General features: G+C 35.6%; 1 protein-coding gene across 1 annotated transcript in view; it reads left to right on the top strand.

Moving 5' to 3' along the window:
* Positions 1-21,851, top strand: part of LOC145681656 (uncharacterized) — a 202,247-nt gene that overhangs the window by 10,753 nt on the left and 169,643 nt on the right. The window contains exon 2 of the mRNA XM_081753280.1: positions 11,075-11,154. Within this exon, the coding sequence (XP_081609406.1) occupies positions 11,077-11,154 (78 nt within the window). The 5' untranslated portion in view covers positions 11,075-11,076. The remainder of the gene's footprint in view (positions 1-11,074; positions 11,155-21,851) is intronic.

Consider the following 21,851-nt stretch of genomic DNA (forward strand, 5'->3'; position numbering starts at 1 on the left):
AAAATTTCAAAAAATTTAAATAAAATTTTGAACCAAAAAAGGTCGGAACCAAGAATTTAGAACATTTTTGGTTTCAAACTTTTTTGGTTGAAAATTGTATTTGAATTTTTTTGAAATTTTTTCGTTCCCAAATTTTTAGAAATTTTTAATTTTTTTTCAAAATTTTGTTTCAAAATTTTTGTTTTAAGATTTTTGTTTGAAATTTTTGTTTGTAAATTTTTGTTTCAAACTTTTTGTTGGAAAATTTTGGTTTCAACTTTTCTAAGTTTGTGCACTCACTGATAAAGTACCGGAACTGATTAGAACAAAACATCTGGTAACATTGTTTATCATGATGCAATAGTACACGTTAAAACATGCGTATTTTCGAAATACACTGTACTCTAGCTATGAGGCATTGTGAACGGGGTTACGCTTGGAAACAATGTAGGAGAAATGAATGACGTTTATACCGCGATCACGAGTCATGCCTACATATAGCGCAAAGTAAACGCCAGGTGCTGTCGGCCCTGGTAGCCGAGTGAGCTAGTGCAACATGCTAGTAAGGAAAATCGTTCTTGGCGTGGGTTCAAATCCTGCCTTAAAATTATTATTTTTATTTTTTTTAAATAATACTTCTTTCGTTAAAATAAGATTGAAGTAATATTCAAAAATTGATTTAACGATTATTTTTTAAATTTTCATTAAACTTCTTTCATTAAAATAAGTTTTCCGTTGTTCTTATACAGATCCACAGCAAAAGTAATAATTATAAAAATAATAATAATAATAATTTTAGTAGTAGTAGTAGTAGGAACGCGTTAGAATGCAATTCAGCATTCATTTGTTTCCGTGCGATGTTGCCAAACCTAATGCCTTCTGGCTAGGGCTGAGTGTATTTCGAAAATATGCTTAAAACATGGGGTTGTACTTGAAATGAAAAACACATGTCATTGAAGTTGATTATTTCATTACACTGCACTGGTTAATCGCATACATCCACACCAGATAAAGGATCTGTATATTGTCGATAAAATGTATTTTGAACTTCTTGCACTTGTTTGTCTTTTAAGCGTATAATTTTAATTGCAATTGAAGTCTTTTGAGATATATTGCAATGTCAATTGGTGGAAATTCAATACCCATTTGATCACAAATAAACTGTTTATCAATACAGGTATGCATCCACAAACGATGTTGACAGGCATCACACCACGTCAGAGCATGGTAATGCAACGTCATCACCTTTGCATCATTGTTCGAGTTAGTATTCTTCATAACGTCATCATGGCTACTTGTCTGTAGTTTCTAAACGCTCGTGATGTGATGAAATCATTTACCAAGATTGCTGACTTACAACAGAATATACCGTATAGAATTTTAGCTAGCCAAATGATCCCTACAAAGTTTGGACTAAAAATCGTAGTGAAGCTTGAAAATAAGAATATTATTTTACCAGCAAGATGTTTACCCATGGAAGCTTCAAAACAAGAAGAATTGCTATGTTTCTTAAACACTGGATCTGTATCTTTATGCTACAAAAGATACTCAGGTCGAAGTTATCAATTTGAATTCAGTACACAGCCGGATCTGTGAATTTGATTTTGTCAGCATGACGTCAGCAATTGTAATGAAATCATGAAATCAAACGTCAGCACATTCCTTTCCAATGACGTCAGCAATAGCTCCATGAAATCACCAATGCAAACGTCAGCAAATTCCGTGTCAGCCCATAAAATCATTCGAGCAAGTGCGTTTCAGTGGGAAAGATATGTACTTCTAAGGTTAGAGAATTACTATTCGCAAGCTATTATCCAATAAATATATCATGATTGGTATCTGTCCTTCAACGTTTGAACCTGTGATTCTATTGGGCAAAGCAGAAAAAATTGGTGTACAACTGAACTTTGAAGAATGGCAGATATTATGTACACGAATCGACCAAATAAATGATTATTTTCATGATGAGCTAAATGTGACCTTAGTCAAATCATTAGGATCAAATCATGAAGTAGTGCTACGTGCAGTCCTCGAGAAGAAGATGTGCTCTTACGTATAAAGAGTATATTGCATGAAGCCCGCAATATGGTGTATCTAACGCAAACGGAATGGAACAAATTCATCAATGTATTTCAGTGTGTTACACATGCAGAGGAAGTATGCAACAAACCAAGTATATTCGTGAAAATGTACTATTTTGAGAAATGTGAATACATATTGTCTAGATGGTGTGATGGTTCTCAACAGTGTTCGTGGGTGCATATCTGTAATGATAAACAGTTTATTTTTGATCAAATGGACATTGAGTTTCCACCAATTAACATAGCAATAGACCTAAAAAGTTCAATTGGAATTTAAAATATACGCTACAGACAAACTAGGGCAAGAAGTTACATTGTATCGACAATATCCAGATCCTTTATCTGGTATGGATGTATGTGATTAACCAGTGGAGTGTAATGAATTGATAACAATAATTTTTGTTTTTCATTTCAAGTACAACCCCATGTTCTAACGTGTACTATTGCATCATGATAAACAATGTTACAAGACGTTATTGTTCTAATCAGTTTCGGTTCTTCATCAATGAGTGCACAAACATAAAAAATTTGAAACCAAAATTTTCCAAACAAAAAAATTTTGAAACAAAAATAAATTACAAAAAAATTCTAACAATTTCAAACAAAAATTTGAAACAAAAATTTTAAAACTAAAAAATTAAAGAAAAATTTCAAAATAATTTCAAGCAAAATTTGGAAAAAATTTTCAAACAAAAAATTTTCAAAAATTTTGAACCAAAAAGTTTGAAACAAAAAATTTTTTACACAAAATTTTGAAACGAACAAATTTAAACAAAAATTTCAAACAAAATTCTGAAACGAAAAAACAAAGAAATTTTCAATCAAAATTTTCAAAACAAACTTTTCAACCAAATAATTGTACGTTCCACAGTTAACCATCAAACTTTATCCGGTTTTAACTATTCGATTAACAAATAAACGGCTTTGATCATATTTATCAGTGAGTGCAAAATGTTGAACGAAAATGGTCAAACCAAGATTTTTAAACCGTAATCGATTAATGTTAAACAAAACTTAAAACTGAATGAAGCAAAGATATGAAAGTGATCAATCAATCAGATTCTGTCAAAGATAATGATCAACCAATCAGATAGCACGATAGTGATCATCCAATCAAATTGCATCAACAATAACTTTGCCAGTGTCAGATTACATCACCTTGTTACTAAATTTCAGTGTTGTAGCATGTATTGCCTTTAGACCATAGTCATAAGATTCAAAAGGTTAGCTATCAGACTTCTAAAGCTCAAGGTCAAGTCAACCACCACCAATGATCTTAGACTATGAGCTGTGACTAAAGTTCAAAGCATTATTTCAAATTTCGAGCCTTATGTTAAAATTCTGTTTATCACAATTCCCCAATTTAAAGAATAGTCCTACGTACCTCTCTAGATAAATCTAAGTCTTATAATTAACCTTATCATTATATGTTCAATAAGGTCAATAATATCCGTCAATTGTTTACCTTAAGAGAACCAACTGCTTTCTAGAAGTGTGTAGTCAAACTTAAGAAGTACCACAACAACCCTGTACACTGCCTCATCAAGGTCAATCACTTGGTACATCGTATTGCTTACGTTTATAACAATAAGAAATTTACCCCTCCTAAAATTTAAGATTGGTACACAAATACACCTGTGTCTTATGAAAAAAGTAATAAATCCTGTACTCATTCAATGATAAAGCCGTATCAAAGAAGATAAAATAGGTCAATTACCTTCGAAATTTCAATATTTAGCCATAAGAGGGACACCAACATTTTTCAAAGGGTTCTAGAGAACGTTTACCGAATTTCGTTATTTGGTAATTCCCAAATTTAGAGAATGGTATTATGTACCCAACAGATTTTAAAAAGTGATCATCAAAGTATAAAGGAAATGAATCTCTGTACACATTTATCCTTATCAAAGGGTTCATTTACATTTTTTTACAATTTTTTACCCATGAAAGAGAACGAAATTTATAATGGTATTTGTTAAGGCCCGGTACTATTATGCAAAATTTATCAATTTCTAAACTTTAAGGAGTGAACCAATGTACATCTACCAAATTTTAAAATAAGAGCATAGATGTACTCATGCCTTATAAAAGAAAATAGACCCGTAAACATATTCATATGTTCATATAAAATAATAAAGCCCTCCCTAAAGAGAAAAAATGGGTCCATAGCCGAACACATGGTCATAATAATTTTTATCAATTTTTTAACAGTAAAACGGAACAAGATGGATCACCGAAGTTTATAACTAGCGATACATAATAGAATCCTATATTATTATATCAAAGCTTTAAATTGGACAATTTCTTAATTTAAGGGTGGGCCAATGTACCCCTACCAAAATTTTAAGATGAAACCATCCATGTACCTCTATCTTAACAAATAGAATAAACCCATGTACATGCCCACAATATCACATAAGGAAATAAGTCCTCATGCAAAAGGAATAAAATAGGTCAATAACCTCCGAAATTTTATTTTTGGCAGTTTTTTACCCAAGATAGGAGACAAGGTGGACCATCCAAATTTATAGTGGTACATATTGAGGTTCTGTACTATGATACCAAATGCTTATATTAAACAATTTTTGAAATTGAGGGGTTGAGCCAAGGTACCCCTTCGAAATTTTTAAAGTGGTGAATCAATGTACCCATGTCTTATGCTAGAAAATTGACCCCTATACATGATCATATAACCATATAAGGTAATAGGATCTCATCAAAGGGGATAAATTGGACCAAAAACCAAACGCGTGGTACAGCATATTGCTTATGTTTATATTTTGGCGATTTTTTACCCATAAAACGAACGAGGTGGACCACCCAAATTTATCATGATACATTTTAAGATCCTGTGCAATAATACCGAATGCTGAAATTGGTAAATTTCCAAAATTGAAGGAGTGGGTCAATGTACCCCTCCCAAAATTTTAACGGGGTGCACAAAGTATCTGTCTTATGATAGGAAATGGATCCCTACCCGTGACCATATAACCATATAAGGTAATAGGACCTCATCAAATGTCATAAAATTGGCCAAAGCAAAGCACGTGGTACAATAATTGCTTACTTTTATATTTTGGCATTTTTGCACCCCTAAAAGGGAACGAGGTGGACCACCAAAATTTATGTTCATCTATATTATGGTGCTATACTATTATACCAAATGTTTAAATTGGACAATTTCCAAAATTTAATGGGTGGGCCCAGGTACCCCTCCCAAAATTTGAAAGGGATGCATTAACATAACCACAACTTATGATAGGGAATCGACCCCTCTATGCGCCCATATAACCATATAGGGTAATAGGATCACATCAAAGGAAATAAATTAGGTCAAAACCTCCGAAATTTGACTTTTTGGCAATATGGTACCCATGAAACGAGATAGACCCCCAGTACTAATAGAGGTACATACTATGGTCCTAGGCTACTATACCAAATTTTTAGATTTGGTAATTTCTAAAATTTTAGGGGGTGGTCTTATATACCCTTCCAAAATTTAGGGGGTGAGCCAGGGTTCCCCTGCCAAAATCAAAAGGGGGTTGTCTTAAGTACCCCTAGTTCATTGACCCCGGGCCAAGTCACTGAACTTTGAACTATGACGTCACTGTGGCTCATTCGCGCCAAGAGGGGATTTAACTCTGATTCTGGACACTACCTTCGAACGTTTGCTTGTTTTCTGTGAAGATTAGTTGGAACGCTTTAAACTTTCGCATCGCCCGCTGCGAGCACCTTTGTAAGTTTTTCATTCTTCTTAAGTTTGATTTTACTCCCTGTGAGTCTTCCAATACTGCTCCATCACGTGACTGTATCTCGTATAAAATTTTCTGCAACTATTCTCTTGATACATATCTTCCATTATTACAATTGTGTACTCGCTTCTGGTTTGGGAAATTTTTCGAACGGTGTTGGTGTGGCGCTCTCGTTCTTCCCATCTTGAAACCAGAGGAAATCCCAACAAGTCTCGTGAGCTACAGACCCGTTGCTCTTACGAGTTGCGTCTGTAACCTGTTCGAATGATAATTAGGCTCATATATATTATTGGAATCTGATTTGTTGTTGAACAACAATTAAAGTAGATTTCGATATATTCGAAGCACTTCTGAGAGTCTCGTTCATCTCGAGGAGTAGATACATAACGTTTCTGTCAACGGATATGATATTGTCTCTATTTTTTGACCTAGAAGGTATATGACATCACGGTTCATTATGATATCTTGAAACAATTATATGACTGGGATTTTCGTGAGCATGGGGCTCACTTTCTTTTGAATTTTCTTCGTGAGCGAAAGTTTCTAGTATGTTTACTATCTAGTCTGTATGTTTACTATCTAGTATGTTTACTATCTAGTTGAAGAAATATCGGTTCCACAAACCCGTTTACTTAGTGTCACATGATACTTTTCGAGACAAAACAGTTTCAAATCTCATCTCCTGTGTAACAGTTCTATCATCTTAGGACAAGTGTCGAAGTTTATGTTCTGACTACCTTATTGAGGGTATGGTGGCTTAATGATAAGGCATTCACGTCTGGCCGCAAACATCATTTGTTTGACTGTAAGCAATGCTGTGTAAATTTGCAGTCGATAACATCATTTTCGAGGGTTTAATAAGAGTTGTTTCCTTTCTTTTCTTATCCTTCATTTCTTGCCACCTTAATTCACTCATCATTTGTCTCCTTTGGCCTTCAAGGCATATTTATGCAATGTATAACTACATATATCATTTCATTCTACTACAATAAACCAATATTGAAATCTTGTATTTACGAACTGACTTTTCACTGATCATCCTTTATTCGCTGATAAGATTTACTTGAGAGCTGTACTAAGCAGTTTTCATATGTGCATTCATTATATTAAGTAATAAAGCAATTGTAAACTATTATCGATGAATTGTTTTGCTAATTTCACTAGAAAGGAAAATCAGTGATTGATTCCAGTTTATTTTTGAAAACGTCAAGCTTAGTACCGAATAAAACATTTTTTTCAATTAATCAGTGGCTTGCTTGGAACAGTCGTCTGCCAACAAACAACACTTGTATTGACGGAGTTAAAACACGTGAACTAGCTTTAGTAAATGTTCTTTCTCTCCTGTGACTTGTACTAATTTTTTATTCGGTCCATGTGTATGGTATAGTACAATCATTCATTTTCGTGATATGGCCTCGGGCCTGGAACTCACAATGGAATGCCTTTTAAGTTGTCAGAGAGTACCTTCCTCAACTGCAGGTGTTCGTAAAGCACGGAGTCCTGGTCGATTTAGAGCCGCCAGCGTAAACGTTCCCCTTTGTGGTATCGTTGTATCACTAGTCACGCTATTTACGTGCGTCTAATACCTTACCTTCGTCCAATACTATGTATTTTTGTCCGTTTGACAACACTGGCAGCATGTTCCTCGTAGCTGGGCAGTTTTACATTGATCTTTTGGTCTGTACTGGTTCAGGGGTAGTAAATATCGTTTGTCTGTAACATCACGGATCACTCTTTCTGCCTCAGGGTGATTTAGTACTGACTCCGAGAATCCCTCCTTACGTGTCGTCGGATTCTTGGATTCGTACATTTTCACTATTTGAAGATCTAACATGTATTTTGGTTCTTTCCCCATTTCTTTTATATTCGGCTTGTTACCCTTTCTTTCTTCGCCTGGTATATATTCCTGTTGGAATTCTCGTTCGTGGTGTTGCTCCACTCCTTTCTCTGCGGCATTGTATTTACCGAATAGTACTTTGTAGGAAATCGTTTCACCAAATAACGATGTGAAATGTGTTAGTAAGAAAGTTCGACTGATTTTCTTATAACGATGATTTTTATTATTTTTACAAATAAAGATTACCCCTTTCAAAATAGCCTCTCCGGACAGATACGCAACTGTCGAAGGGTTGTTTCCAGCCTACATTATAGTATCAGCAGGCTTCTGCTGGAATACTTTCTGAGCTTGTCAATTATGCTTTTTGGATATTATTGAAAGTACAAAACTTATGACCATTTTAGTTGTTCTTGAGTAACGGAAATACAGAATTACTCACAGGAACTAATAAGCGTCGAATTGCAGAATGACGAATTACAGACATGTTTTTTGTCTTAACAACTCATTGGTAGACACTACCATATGACATGATTCTTTGAAACAATCTTGGCAAACACTTTTCTTATGTCCAAGTACTATGGTAAAATATGATGGATGCAATCACATTCAAATTCAATGTATTACTTATTATTCTAACAATCAATCGACGATCTGACATCACGAAATGCTTCAATCTTTTAACATTGGCATCCTATCTCGATACTGAAGGCCTTTTTACACGAGATTTCTCTTCAACTTGCTATCAACTTTCTAAAATGAACTTGTGATGTTCAACAAAACCTGGGTAGAAAATGTTATCCATAAACTCTTTGTAACTTTTTATAAGTCATAGTAATGGACTCGCCAACATTTAAACTAAATTTAATGGCAGAACTTTCCTTAAACTTGACTAGTTGCCCATTTCCTTAAGATATCTGACAAACGCAGACGCTGACAACAATCGTGTCGCAATTGATGGAAATTCACACTTTTGCTAATTCAACGACAATAGTTACCTAAACTACTGTGTAAAGATGGAAGCGTCAGCGTTGTTTGTTTCTGCGCAGCTTTGCCAGCCTAATTAATTTTCTAACACACCTCATATCTTGCCATGTTCGTGAAATATTCAGTGCTATAAGGGAGATTATTCATAAAATTTTAAACTTGATTTGGCCGAAACGTGGTAATGAGAACTTTAACTTTTTCGATACGATAATCAGTATGATGAAAGCTATCTAGTGCTATCTCCTAGTATCTTATGTGCTTCCTACGTTACATTTCAGAACGACAAATCTTTCAGTTGCCAAGAATAAGCAGTAAGAAATATAAAGAACGATTATGGTATTTTGAAAATTTCTGGCCGAACAGGAAAGAACGACAAACAAACCAATAATAATACTAGTTTATTTAATGTATTTTCCCAGCAGCACAATGCTCTTCTAAAAACTGTTCTAACCAACGGAAGAAAGACATTTATTCTTATAACAGGAAGCTGAACCATTCCTATAGATGTACACAAAAGTAAGTAAAAACACTTTCACACATCGTTTCACTAACATTCTCACGAAAAGAGAAGCTACGTGCTGACACCATCATTGCTTACAAAGTGTATGTCTTTCAAGTTCTTCTTTTACTTCGAAGACATATAAAATTCTATGGAACTAAGTCTGTCTTCAAACGGTTCAAAAATTAGCTGGCTTACGTTAAAAGTGAGCCAATACTATGAATAAATCATGCACACGAGTTAGCTTATAATTAGCTTTCAACATTGTTGGACCTAATTTACTTGCAATTTTCTCATTACTCAATCCTTCTGAACAATGTGATGAATACGTACCAGATATCACTACTCTTTGCCCTACTTTCTTCATCTCCTGAGGATATAACTTCGTACAAGAAACAACGTTCCTAACGTTTATTTTAGTTCTGCGTCGACCTGAACACGCCCAGATTTCGATCTATGTTTCTCCTCTCCTAAAGCAGAAACTCACTTCTTCATTGTCCTACGAGAAGAACTTCCTATTTTACTCATACTATCATGTAATTAATCATACAATCATGTTCTGTATACACATTCTTGGCTTTCATCTCTGTACAAAAAATCACTTGATCAATGACGTCTTCTCTTGCAGGAGGTTTCCTGCGCAATCATCTACTCAAATTGCTATAAATGAATGAATGTTTACACCGGTTTGGGTACTAAACCTCGCGGCGACAACCTCGCGGACCAAACCCTCGCCTGGCCAAAACCTCGCCTACCAAAACCTTGCGGCCCAAAACCTCATGGGCTAAATTCTCGCCGGGCCAAAACCACGTCTTCCAAAACCTCACGCCCCAAAATTTTACCATACCCAAATCTCGCCTGACCAAAACCTCGTTCTAATGATCTCGCGACACAGAATCTCGCCTGGTCTAAATTAAGCGAGACGTAGTGTCGCCTGGGAAGAAACGTCGTCAGGATAAAACCTCTTCACGACGATTTCTTCAATGTAGAATGTTCTATATATTACTATATGTATATAATTATTAATAACACATAATTACAATAAAATAGTAACAAGAAAAACCCTAATGCATGCTTTGGAAATATATATATATATATATATATATATATATATATATATATATATATATGAGCTTAGAATGTATTTTATAATTTCACTTTGTCGGCACAACAAAAGGGAGTGGGATATATATATATATATACAGAGCCGTAGCTAGAGATTTCGGCGCCCGTGGCGAAGTAGAATTCGGCGCCCCTACTCTCACCACACCAAGCTCTTCCTTCCTTTTTTTTATTTATAAGAAAAGCAGCAGATATTGTTATACTACACTGAATTTTTATTAAGCTGCAGGCGAGATTTTGGCCCACGAGGTTTTGGCGGCGAGGTTTTGGCGGCGAGGTATTGACCACGCGATGTTTTGGGCTGCGAGGTTTTGGCAACGCGAAATTTTGGCCCGGCGAGATTTTGACCCGCGAGGTTTTGGCCACGCGAGGTTTCCGGCGGCTAGGTTTTGGCCACGCGAGGTTTTGGGCGGCGAGGTTTTGGCCACGCGAGGTTTTGGCCGGCGAGATGTTGTGAGGCGATATGTCGGCCGCGAGATTTTGTCCGTATCCCGACCGCAGTATTTAATTTAAATTTGTGGTACATATACGAATAAATTTCTTTCGTACTCTATTTATGCTAATGCCTCACCAGCACTCCCTGGAATTTTTCAACCTTCTCGTATGTTAGAAGATTTTATCATTTGAGTATGTTCTTCTTCTCTCCAAATGTTGACAATTTTAGATCAAAAGTTGTACTGAGAGGAAGAGTCTAGTAAAAGTTTTTCATTCCATTCGTAGATAAATCAAGGGATCTTTGCAAGCATTACTGTATCATTACTTTTTCTATTTCTTCTAGTTACTTCTATTTCCTTTGAAAAAAATAATATTTCTTTTTCAGAGATGAGACGCCTCACTCTGCGGCCGAGGCAAAAGTCCTCAATGAAGACGTTCGTACTCATTATTGGGTTCACAATTCTGGTTGGTATTCTCTTTTACTAATATTGTTTTAGAGTAAATATTTTAACAAGGCGAACTGTAAACTTGACGTTAGGTATAAAGAAACATAACTTTTCTGAAATTAGTATATACTTAAAAAAATCATATTGTTAAGTAATTAATTAAGAGCTACTGTATGCATCTTTGGAGCTAAAGACTCGCGCTCAATTCCCAGCGGGGCTCATGCATTTGGATCTACATATAACTAAGTTTCATGCCTTGTATAATAAGTGTTTCTTCCAAAAGAAATATTCCGGGGGCAACGGCTTCTACTATAATATTTTTTATATTATACACGTACTATTTTGGTCTCTTCCGGCGACAGTGCCCCCCCCCAAAAAAAAACTGTACAACATTGCTGCTGAACGGAACGCTAAATATAAAATTAACATATGAGGTAACTAAGAATTTAAATTCACACTCGAGAGTTGATTCCTGAATTAAACAGAGAAATAATTTCAATAATCACAATTCACTAATCACTAAGGAAAATATTGGTAAAAACTATTTGTCCTTCAAAATATCGTATTACGTCGTAGCTTTTTAATAGAGATAATCTTCAATTTTGAAGTAATACCAACATTTCTGACCAACAAATCTTTCATTAAGCTCTATTGATTAGGAAAATCACGACTAAAAATATCCCAGAAGCTACGCATGTTAGCTTGTCGTCTATGAGACCTCGTAAGAATGATAAAAGACTTTTCCGTGAGTGATAGCGAACTATTTTAACTACCTTTAGACTTTTCTCAAGTAGTCGAAATGTTGTAATTAACAGCGTTAAACATTCTTTCTACTTGGGAAATATTATCCTATTCTATGCATGTTGTTCAAATGAAATAAATATCTCAAAGTAAATGAAAACAATTGTCCCTACATCTTGGTTTCACATTCGAGATACTATAGAAGGAACAAAGGAAAAGGAACGTGAAGAAATACAGAAATCCAATATACATAGGGTGATGTGAACACCTACTTCGTAAATTTTTCTAATAAAAGGAAGATTTTTTAGCAGTGATAAAGAATGGGAAAGGAGGGTGGAAAATTGATTTATCTACACCAGAAGTCCGATTCAAAAATATGCTTGGAAAGAAAACACACCACTAAAGTTAATGTAACATCTTCGCTTAATGTGTCCTTCCGAAGAGTTTTTAACACATGGTAATATGTTCACATACTAACTTTCAAATTATCTTCAAGATGTATCAGTCCTCTCTTCAGATTTCACTATTTTTATTATGTGATATGCTGATTCACAGAAGTATGACATTAGAGTCGACGACATAAATTGTATGGCACTATTTTGTATGTCGAACTGAATAGATTTTCCAAAATAATAAGATTCAAAATTTTTAACTAGAGGAAAATTAGGGCAATTTGACTTTTTTAACTTAAGACTCTTAAAACGTCAACTCTTTGCAAATTCCTTCTCTTTTGTTTGTAACAGAAACAATATTAATTATTTTTTTTTACTTTCTTGCATTCAAATAGTGCATTGGAAATAAATGTGCACTTTAAAAAATCTTCACTTACAATTGTAAATGGATATACCCATCCTCTGGTTGTGACGAGTAGGCTATTAGTGGTTAAAGCGAGGGCCTTATCTATCAGAAATCTGTTCTGCTACCAACATTCAATCGGAGCTTCAATCGCTTGAGTACTATCAAAATATGTACTCTCTACCTATATACGTCTACCTCCCTGTTTCAAAAAGAATATATGTATTTTGAATGCATATATTTATTAAACTTTAAGACATACCAATATGAAATTTTGCACATATATTTACGAACCTCTCAAGTTCAAATTATAGTTCAAAGTTCAAATTATAGATGTTCAATATGTCCTTCATCAGCGACAAAAAAATATCACATCGATACTCAAATACCTCCCATACTCGGGCAAGCATATCCTGCGTCACAGATGTTATGGCAGTACGGACCCGGTTCTTCAACTCTTCCAGGTTCTGTTGGAGTGGTGGTACATAAACGTTGTCTTTAACGAAACCCTACAGGAAGAAGTCACAGGGTGGCAAATCCGGTGACCGTGGAGGCCATCTGAGACATGCTAAGTCGGCAACTCCTTGAGGACTAATCCACTGGTTAGGTGGAGTTTCATTCAGATATTCACGCACTTGGTGACTCTAGTGAGGGGGTGGCCCAACTTGTTGAAAAATGAAGTCTGTGTGCACCCTTGGAAACAGCCACTTTTGTAACATGGCGAGATACTGCTGAGTGTTAACAAGGTTTCCATTCAAGAAGAATGGGTCGTAAACAGATAATTGGGATATCGCACAAAACACATTGACTTTTGGCGAATCTCGTACATGTTCAATGATTGCATGTGGGTTCTGTAGGCCCCAAATTAGAATATTTGGTTTGTTTACCTGACCACCAACACAGAAATTCGCTTTATCACTGAACACGATGAGTTGTGCAAAAGTATTATCATTGTCAATTGCATCCAGAATCTTGTTACAAAATGCCAAACGTTTGCGTTTGTCATCAGGACGCAGAGCTTGTAACAGCTGTAACTTGGACGGCTTTATAACCAAGCGACGTCTTAAAACACGCCAAATTTTTGTTGTCGGCACTTGCAACTCCCGACTGGCACGACGAGTTGATTTTGAAGGACTACTTTGGAAAGCAGTTTGAATTTGTGCAACATTTTCTTCAGGAACACGAGGGCGGCCAAGACTCTTTCCTTTACAATACACATCCTGTATCTACAAACTGTCTATATCATCTGCGAATGTTCCACCCATTCGGAGGATGAATATGTTACCTCAACTTGAAAAATGTTTGCATTGTAATCACGGAATTGCAGTTCGCAAACTCGAGAACACAAAATGATTTCTGCTGCAGAGTGGCCATTTTAACATATGACGGTTACCAAGCAAAGCAGAAGACAATTGACATGTAGCGGCTATCAATATAAACTAGACTATGTATTCGTTTCTCCAATAGTCGAGCCCAGGCGCAGTGATAGATAGTTTGGACAAAATAGTTCTTCGTAATATGTATACTATTTTTGAAACAGGGTGTATTATTTTCATCAGCTTGGTGTGACTCCACTGGACCGATGCACCGGCTATCACCTGATGTTCCTCGGCTGAGGGATCACCGTATGCAAAATAGACGGGAATATGATGCATCTGACTTATCTGTTGATAAGCGCCCCGCTCTGGGTTAGATCCGGAGGAAGTCAACCTTGCTGTTGGTGCTAATGAGCATAATTTGTATATGGACACGCAAGCAACATATAGAAATGAATCCGCACCACTACCATCACTTTCTTTTTATCAATCTATAATTTCGTTCTAACTTACCTTGATACGAGATTCAAAAAGTCGAAGCATATTTTTCCACACTTTTCAAAGACTTAATGCGATTGGAGAAAGCCGAAATTCGTTTCACCAACTATATGAATTTCTAGTCTTTTGCTGATTTGGCAAAATGCAAATATTTACGTAGTGCAATCAAAATGCCAGACGGAAATTCCACCACTATGAAAACAACAGTTATTACGTGTAGCCATGAAGACTGTTTGCCATGAGATCAGTTTCTCTGAAGTTGTAAAATGCTTACCACTGAATCATTGAAAAATGTATTCGCATAAGAATAAATAATTGCTCGGCTTATATAGTTGTTGTTTTGACAGTCGCAAAGCAAACTATTGATAAATTGTTACAGTATGGAGCCTAGATAGTTGGACGCCGTCATAAGACATATAATCTTCTCATACAACTCTACCTGTTTGGATTCGTTGGGAAAAGTATCAATTTGAAATCAACACTAGACACCTAACTGTACAAATAGTTCAAAATATGGGTACCGTGCCCAAAACTGATTAACTAAAAATTGTTCTGACTGACCAACATTGCGGTAATATATAGAATATGGTTTTCCAGAACTTATTCAGTGTCCCGTGAATGTATTCAATTTTCATCCTTTTTACACTTGCAGCCTATACTCTGTATATTTGTCGAAAATCTTGTAGAACGAGTTTCCGTCGAAAGATCCCACAGTAAGAGCAGTAACAGATATCGACAAGCGGTTTCTTGAGTCAATTCAGAGCCGCAAAAATAGGTTCTATCTCCTCCACTATCCCTTTATTCAAGTCGAAAGTCGTTCAAAGTACCCTTTTGTGGGTTCAACTTTTATCCGTATATAACTAAAATGGGAATAGATAGGTAGCAGTGATTTATTGCAAACAATTTAGCGTCATAAGACAACATATCATGACTATCCACAACTCTCTATCGAAACCAAAAATGGTGCATATTTACTATTATTTCCGGTTTCAATACTGAATTGCCGATATCAGAAATAGTAAGACGTATAGAGATGTGGGTTTTTGCAATGGATTCAGCTTAAGGAAAGTAGATCCATCTTTTTCATTAACCTTATTCTCAAACTGGAAGGCGTTTAATTAACCATTTTCGGTTTCAACGTTAACCGGGAGCTCCCTCGTGGCTAAGCGGTTAGCGTACGCGCCTTTGGCGTGGGAGACCCGGGTTCGATTCCCGGCGGGAGTTCATGTGGTTCGGATTCCACTTTAATCAGTAGGTCCACGTCTCATATAGCCTCGCTGCTGAAAGGGACGCTAAACTAAAATCAACTCAACTCAACGTTACCCGGTATAGAATAAAAATATTAACAGAGGCTTTTCAATCCAAAGCATGTTTGCATAGTAAACAATAGTTTCTAAACATAATTATGTATGTGAACCATAATCTCGTTGTACGTATCCTGTATATCAAAATTCCTCCATTCTTCGTCCGGCATAATCATTTTCTGCTCCCTATTCCTCTCTAAGGAAATCGTCACATTTGATATCCATATGGAATTTCAGGGAAGGAATATCCTACCAATCCGTTCTAAAATGTAGTTGAAGCAATCGCCTGATATCACCTGTTCTTACCGGGTTACGATGCAAGATATTGTCCTTAGAACCTACTGTATTATCTTATTAACTGATCTGGATCTAACTGAGACTTGTGGACGAAAGTCGCTTTGAATTGTTTTTTTTTTTTTTTTTTTTTTTTTAGACAATGCAGATGTCTAATTAATAAAAAGCCGCTTGTGTCTGTAAATATTAAGATTCTTCCTCCGCCGTTTTGGTTGGTTGGACGTGGATAGAAGCCAGTTTCTAACTGTATGACATTTCCCCCATTTAAATGTAATTTGCACCGCTTATCGGATTTTTTTGATATAATATGAAAGCTATCCATACCATTGATACAATGGTACCAATATCTCAAAATCGAATTTTCTTCGACAAGATGCTGTTTGGAAATGAACGACTCAGTATGTTATATTCATGACTGCGTACAACAACTCCTAAATTATAATGTAAGAACATTTACAACGATTCCTCTTGACAACAAATTAAACAAAGTTAAGTGTGCAAATAATGTTGATACATAAATCAAATATCTACAAAATTTATAAAATGTTTCATTAAAATTACTTTCAAGAAAAAGTACTTTTTCGTTTAATGCCATTTTTTTTAAATTTCTCTCGCCAAGAAACTACTATAGAGTACTATTTAACTGCATAAAAAATTCTATACTTTTGTCTCAACAGTACTTTTACCTTAAAACAAGTTGACGCTCTCTCCCCAAAACAATACTTTGATTAAGACCTAGACAAGCATTAAATGCACAAGATAGATTTGGCTTTATGCAAAGTCATTTTGACGTATGGTTAGCGTCATACTTGCGACCTGACCATTGCAGGATACATTTGTTAGTCGAACCCTTTAGTATGGAACTAATCACGCATCAGAAGGACTGCATAAGGCCCGAATTGATAAAATTTTGTCACGTTCTCTAACCTAAATAAATGTGTTGTAGCCTAATTTGTTCACTTCTTTGAAGCTATGGCGGAAAGTTAAAGGTTTTAAGGTAGATTTTCAAAAGTCACTACATTTTTCTTATTTTCCGTCCGTCGCCGCTTTGTCGCCAGACCAACGAAAAGTCGCTACAAGTAGCGGAATTCCGCTACGGTTGGTAACAATGGGATACAGGATAACTGTACAATCTTACATACATACAACAGCTCAAACATTTTCTTCTGATTGGCTCCTGGCAGCAGCATGTAAGGTCCTTTCCATCCGGCCAGACCGGATATAATTCGAACCGAGAGTTTTTCAAAATGATAATAATAATAACAATAATAATAATAAATTAATAAAGAAACTGTAAATTTGAACTATGTTAGTCAAGCCCAATAGAAGGGACTAGCAAGATGGACCAGATCGTCTTGCTCAATTCTCAAAGCCAAAATTTCGATCCCATATTTCCAATTGTTCACACAAAAAAGGGAAACAAACATATAAAATCAAATAAATACCAAAAAAATCGAATATTTAATAACTTTATTCAAACAAATGTGTGGCAGTGTATGTGTACTATTGCGTTAGAATAATACAAATACAGATTAAGAACAATATAGTAATATGGTAACTCTATTTAAGTGAAATATTCTAAAGAATTTAATTTTAATAATCTTATCAAAGGATAATCAAAATTTCTTTAACAAAAATATTTGAAGTCTTAATCTTCAACAATAATAAATATCCTATTCTTATCGTTACTGTAATTACTAACAATCTTGACCTCCTTATTCAAAGAATATTTCCTAACCTGCATTCGATTTCTAAATAGTTATGAATTAATATAATGTCGAAATCCTGGTAATTCATAAATTCAAAGAATTAATTATCATGATTCAATTCGGCAAAATTCAACAAATTTATTAATATAATTTAAAAATATTTCAAAAGCCTGTGTAAGATATTCTGAATTAATATTTGACTGCAAAAATTCTCTACTTATTTCTGAAAAAAGCAAAATTGAGTAGTACTCTTTCTCAACCCAATATATTTGCTAACTAAGGGTTTGACTATTGAAGAAAAAGAATATTCAACAAGCACAAATTTGCGAGTCGAAGTATATCTGAAAATCATACATAAGATTACGAGGAAAAATACATCTGAAAGAAAAATCATTAGAAATATTGGATCCTTCCATTAAACTTTCCTCGATCATGAATCAAAATCATTCACGCCAAAATTCGTTCATGTAAAATGCGTTAAATTGAGAATCGACGAAAGTTTCCATTAGAACGATAATAATTGAAGCAGAAAAACGGGCATCCTAACCACAATGGTGAGAGACGAAAACACACCCTCACATTCACATTATTAAACGTGACACAACTACTTTTTATCTATAAATGAAAAATTTCAACTCACCTCAATCAATAACGTGGGCTTTATTAGCTTTATAACGTAGCAGTCACATTCAAACTGGACTCTTTCGTCTAAATCTTCCAGTCCTATATAACGAGTCAATTTGGTTGCTCAATGCCAGGCGGATGTTTGCCCGTAATTTGACCAACTTTCTCACAGCAGATACTAACCACTAGCAACCAAAATCCACGCACAAGATATAGATTTCTTATAGAAGAAGCTGGTTCCTCGAAAACCACTCCACAAAGGCGAAGTGAACCCACTGTAACTGGCAAAATAGAGCAAATTAATAAAGGAGCTCATGCATTAAAAATTTCACTGTGGGCATTAAACATACTGCACTAAACCACATCACAAACGCAAAAATAATAAGAAAAGACATTAGCAACTAGAATATCCACAATTAGAAGCTCTGAACTCACTCTTCTGCGGGCATAAAATAGGCCCGCCGAAAAGACTCCTTGGTCCGGCTCTTTTCTCAATCTTAGATATGCCTTTTTTTTTTTATCAAATTAACTTTACGAAGTTTAACCACAGACTCTAAGCATATCATCTCGTATTGTATGCTCATTAAAAACTCCCTTTTTGTCTTCACTGGCATTAACAACCAAACACTCGTAAAATCTCCATTTAGAATCGCTACTAACGAGGCACATTTAAATTACAACGAAGAGACAGAACAAGCCAATCCATTGCTTTCCTGACTGGTCATAAGGCAACAGTCAGCGAGCAACGGGAAGATCGCTGACACGTAGCCTACCTCGCGTGAGAAGCCACGCTATCATCCGTGCAATTCTTTTTCTTGCTCCAGCAGTTCAACCCTTTGAGCAACTCAAACGTTCTGTTTACAATTAGTTCTTTTCTTTCTTAATTTACAAAGAGAATATTATCAAAACGGAATAAACAGAGATTTACAGTTCAATATTGTTATTAAACAACATCAATCTGTATAATAAATATAATTATTATTTTACATATATTTCGCTTTTTCGATTTTTCTTTCCAACATTCTTAAACCAATCCATTTTTCGTGGGTCTCAGGATCCAAAAGAAAGATAGGTCGTTACAAGAAAATCTTCAAGTATACTTCTATTGTTGCTAATAACACAAAATGACGATCTTAACTAAACGAATTTAAACTAATTAACCTAAATAATTAAGTAAATAATTATACATAGTTGTTTTGATTTCAGGAAAGCCTGTTTCGAAATGGTCGCTGAAAATGGTTCCATATTAGATACAATGCGCAGTGTTCCAAAAGAGTGTTACATGCCAATATCCCGTGAACTATGCATCAAATAAGAAATATGATAAGAGTCAATTTACAATACAGACAAGCCCAAAAATGTGTCAAACACTAGGCCCTAATTTTGTCCTAAGCTTTTTGCTTTCCACGATCTATCAAACAAGGTATCACTCGACCTATATTCCCACTTGAAATTTTCAAGTTGGTCCGGGGGCCCATGATGAGGGCCCTGGGGACACCGCGACAATACTATTCTACGTTGCCTATGGCGTTTTCCTTTTTCATTTTGTGTTACATATTTTTCTACTCAGCCGTTTCTGATTTATAAGTGCTGGAAATTTCATCTGATACAGGACCATTTTGCTGGCCATCTTGAAGACGGTGTCCCATATAATTTTTTTCCTACAAAAATTGTTCCATTTCCAATCTCTTTCGAACGAGATATCACTCGAATTATGTTCCCATTTAAAAAAATTCGCGTAGACCCCCTCCCCCCAAAACGGGACAGGACGTTTGGGCGCCACCATTTGGGCGCGGACGTTTTGGCGCTGCCGTTTGGGCGCCGGACGTTTGGGCGCAAAGCCGTTTAGGCGCCAGACGGTAAGGCGCGAGGTACATAGTAAAAATCACAATTTAAGACATATAAAGTAAGCTAGGCACTGAGAACTAAGCGCCAATCAAGATATATACATTTCCTACACTTCTATCTTTATCTCACCTCATTTATCTGTATATTTTCTTTCTATCTTATTGATTCATCTAAATTAAATAGTTTAATGAGTTTGTGGCCTTTGTTGCCTAACCTCGTCATGGATTGAGTTTTCGCTTGTTCACGATTCTTGTACTTCTGATCTAATGTTGATTTAATTTTTGTATTATATAAGAAAACTAGGAAATGAAGGAATCAGACTAACTGTTAATAATTTTCTTAATGTTAATTAAAACATATTGATTTAATTTTTGTATGTTTTAAAAAAAGTTAATAATTACATATTTATGAATATTAAAATTTGTTTTCTTTCGTATTACGTTTGCCAAACACTTCTCTTCCTTAAGTCCAATAAAGAACTACCAGTAAAAGATTTCCGCGCTCTCAAGTTGAGGGAAGTGACCCCGCGTAGCGTAGTCGCCAACACACTCGCCTTTGGTGCGAGCGGTCGCGCGTTCGATTCCCGGTGGGGGCACTCGGTCGAAAAAGTGTAACACAATCTTTCAGGCCAGCCACCCTGAATGAGGTTTTCCTGGGTTTCCTCATTCACACCAGGCAAATACCGGGGTGGCACCTAATTTATAGGTCCAGGCCGCTTCCTTCCTTCCCTTTCCCCGGATAGTGTGCTCCCTCAAACGCGACGGGCTAAATGGCCTTAGATGCCGAGACCCCAGAAATCTAAAAATCCTAAATCCTAATCGAGTTGAGGGAAAAATATTTCGCATACAGGGTGTCTAAGACATTGAGTTTAGGAACTGCAGTATGCCGTATTTCTGGTATCGCATTTTTTATTAACATTCCAATATTAAAATCAAAATTTAACACACTTTTTTTTCGTCCCATTGTAAGCATTTAATCTGCATTAAAGTAAGTGGCGAAAGGAAAAAAAGAATGATTTCCAAGTGAAAAATAATAGTTAAGTGTACATATATTGGTCATTTAGCCACTAGAAATAAGTGTGTTTTGACATTCACACTTATTACATAACTACAGTAGAAGCACTGCTTTAAGTTTTTTAATGTAATAGTCTCACTATGCATATAATGCAATCAATCATATCTAGTTTGGTCTACTTACCTTTGGCTTGAAAAGTTTTCAAATAAAAAGCACACTTAACTTTGGTTGAAACTTAAATTTACAAAATTTAATTGTTAATTCAGTTTTTAGAATTTTGCAATTCCAGTATTTCTAGTATGTAAAACAAAATCCAGTATAATTCAAGGACTTCCACTATAGTAAACACCTTGTGATATCTTGATTCGAACTTAGTACTCAGCGCCTAACATAATGACTTTTTAATTTAACTCGCGCCCAAACGTCTGGCTCCCAAATGGCTTCGCGCCCAAACGTCCAGTGCCCAAACGGCGGGGCCCAAACGGCGGCGCCCAAACGTCACGTACTGCCCCAAAATGGGAAACCTCTTGTTTCACTAATTTTTAGGCGTCTCTGTATTGTTCTCTCTGACTC

This window comes from Thermobia domestica, chromosome 3 (assembly GCF_964235325.1).
Source record: "Thermobia domestica chromosome 3, izTheDome1.hap1.1, whole genome shotgun sequence".
Taxonomy (NCBI): Eukaryota; Metazoa; Arthropoda; class Insecta; order Zygentoma; family Lepismatidae; genus Thermobia; species Thermobia domestica.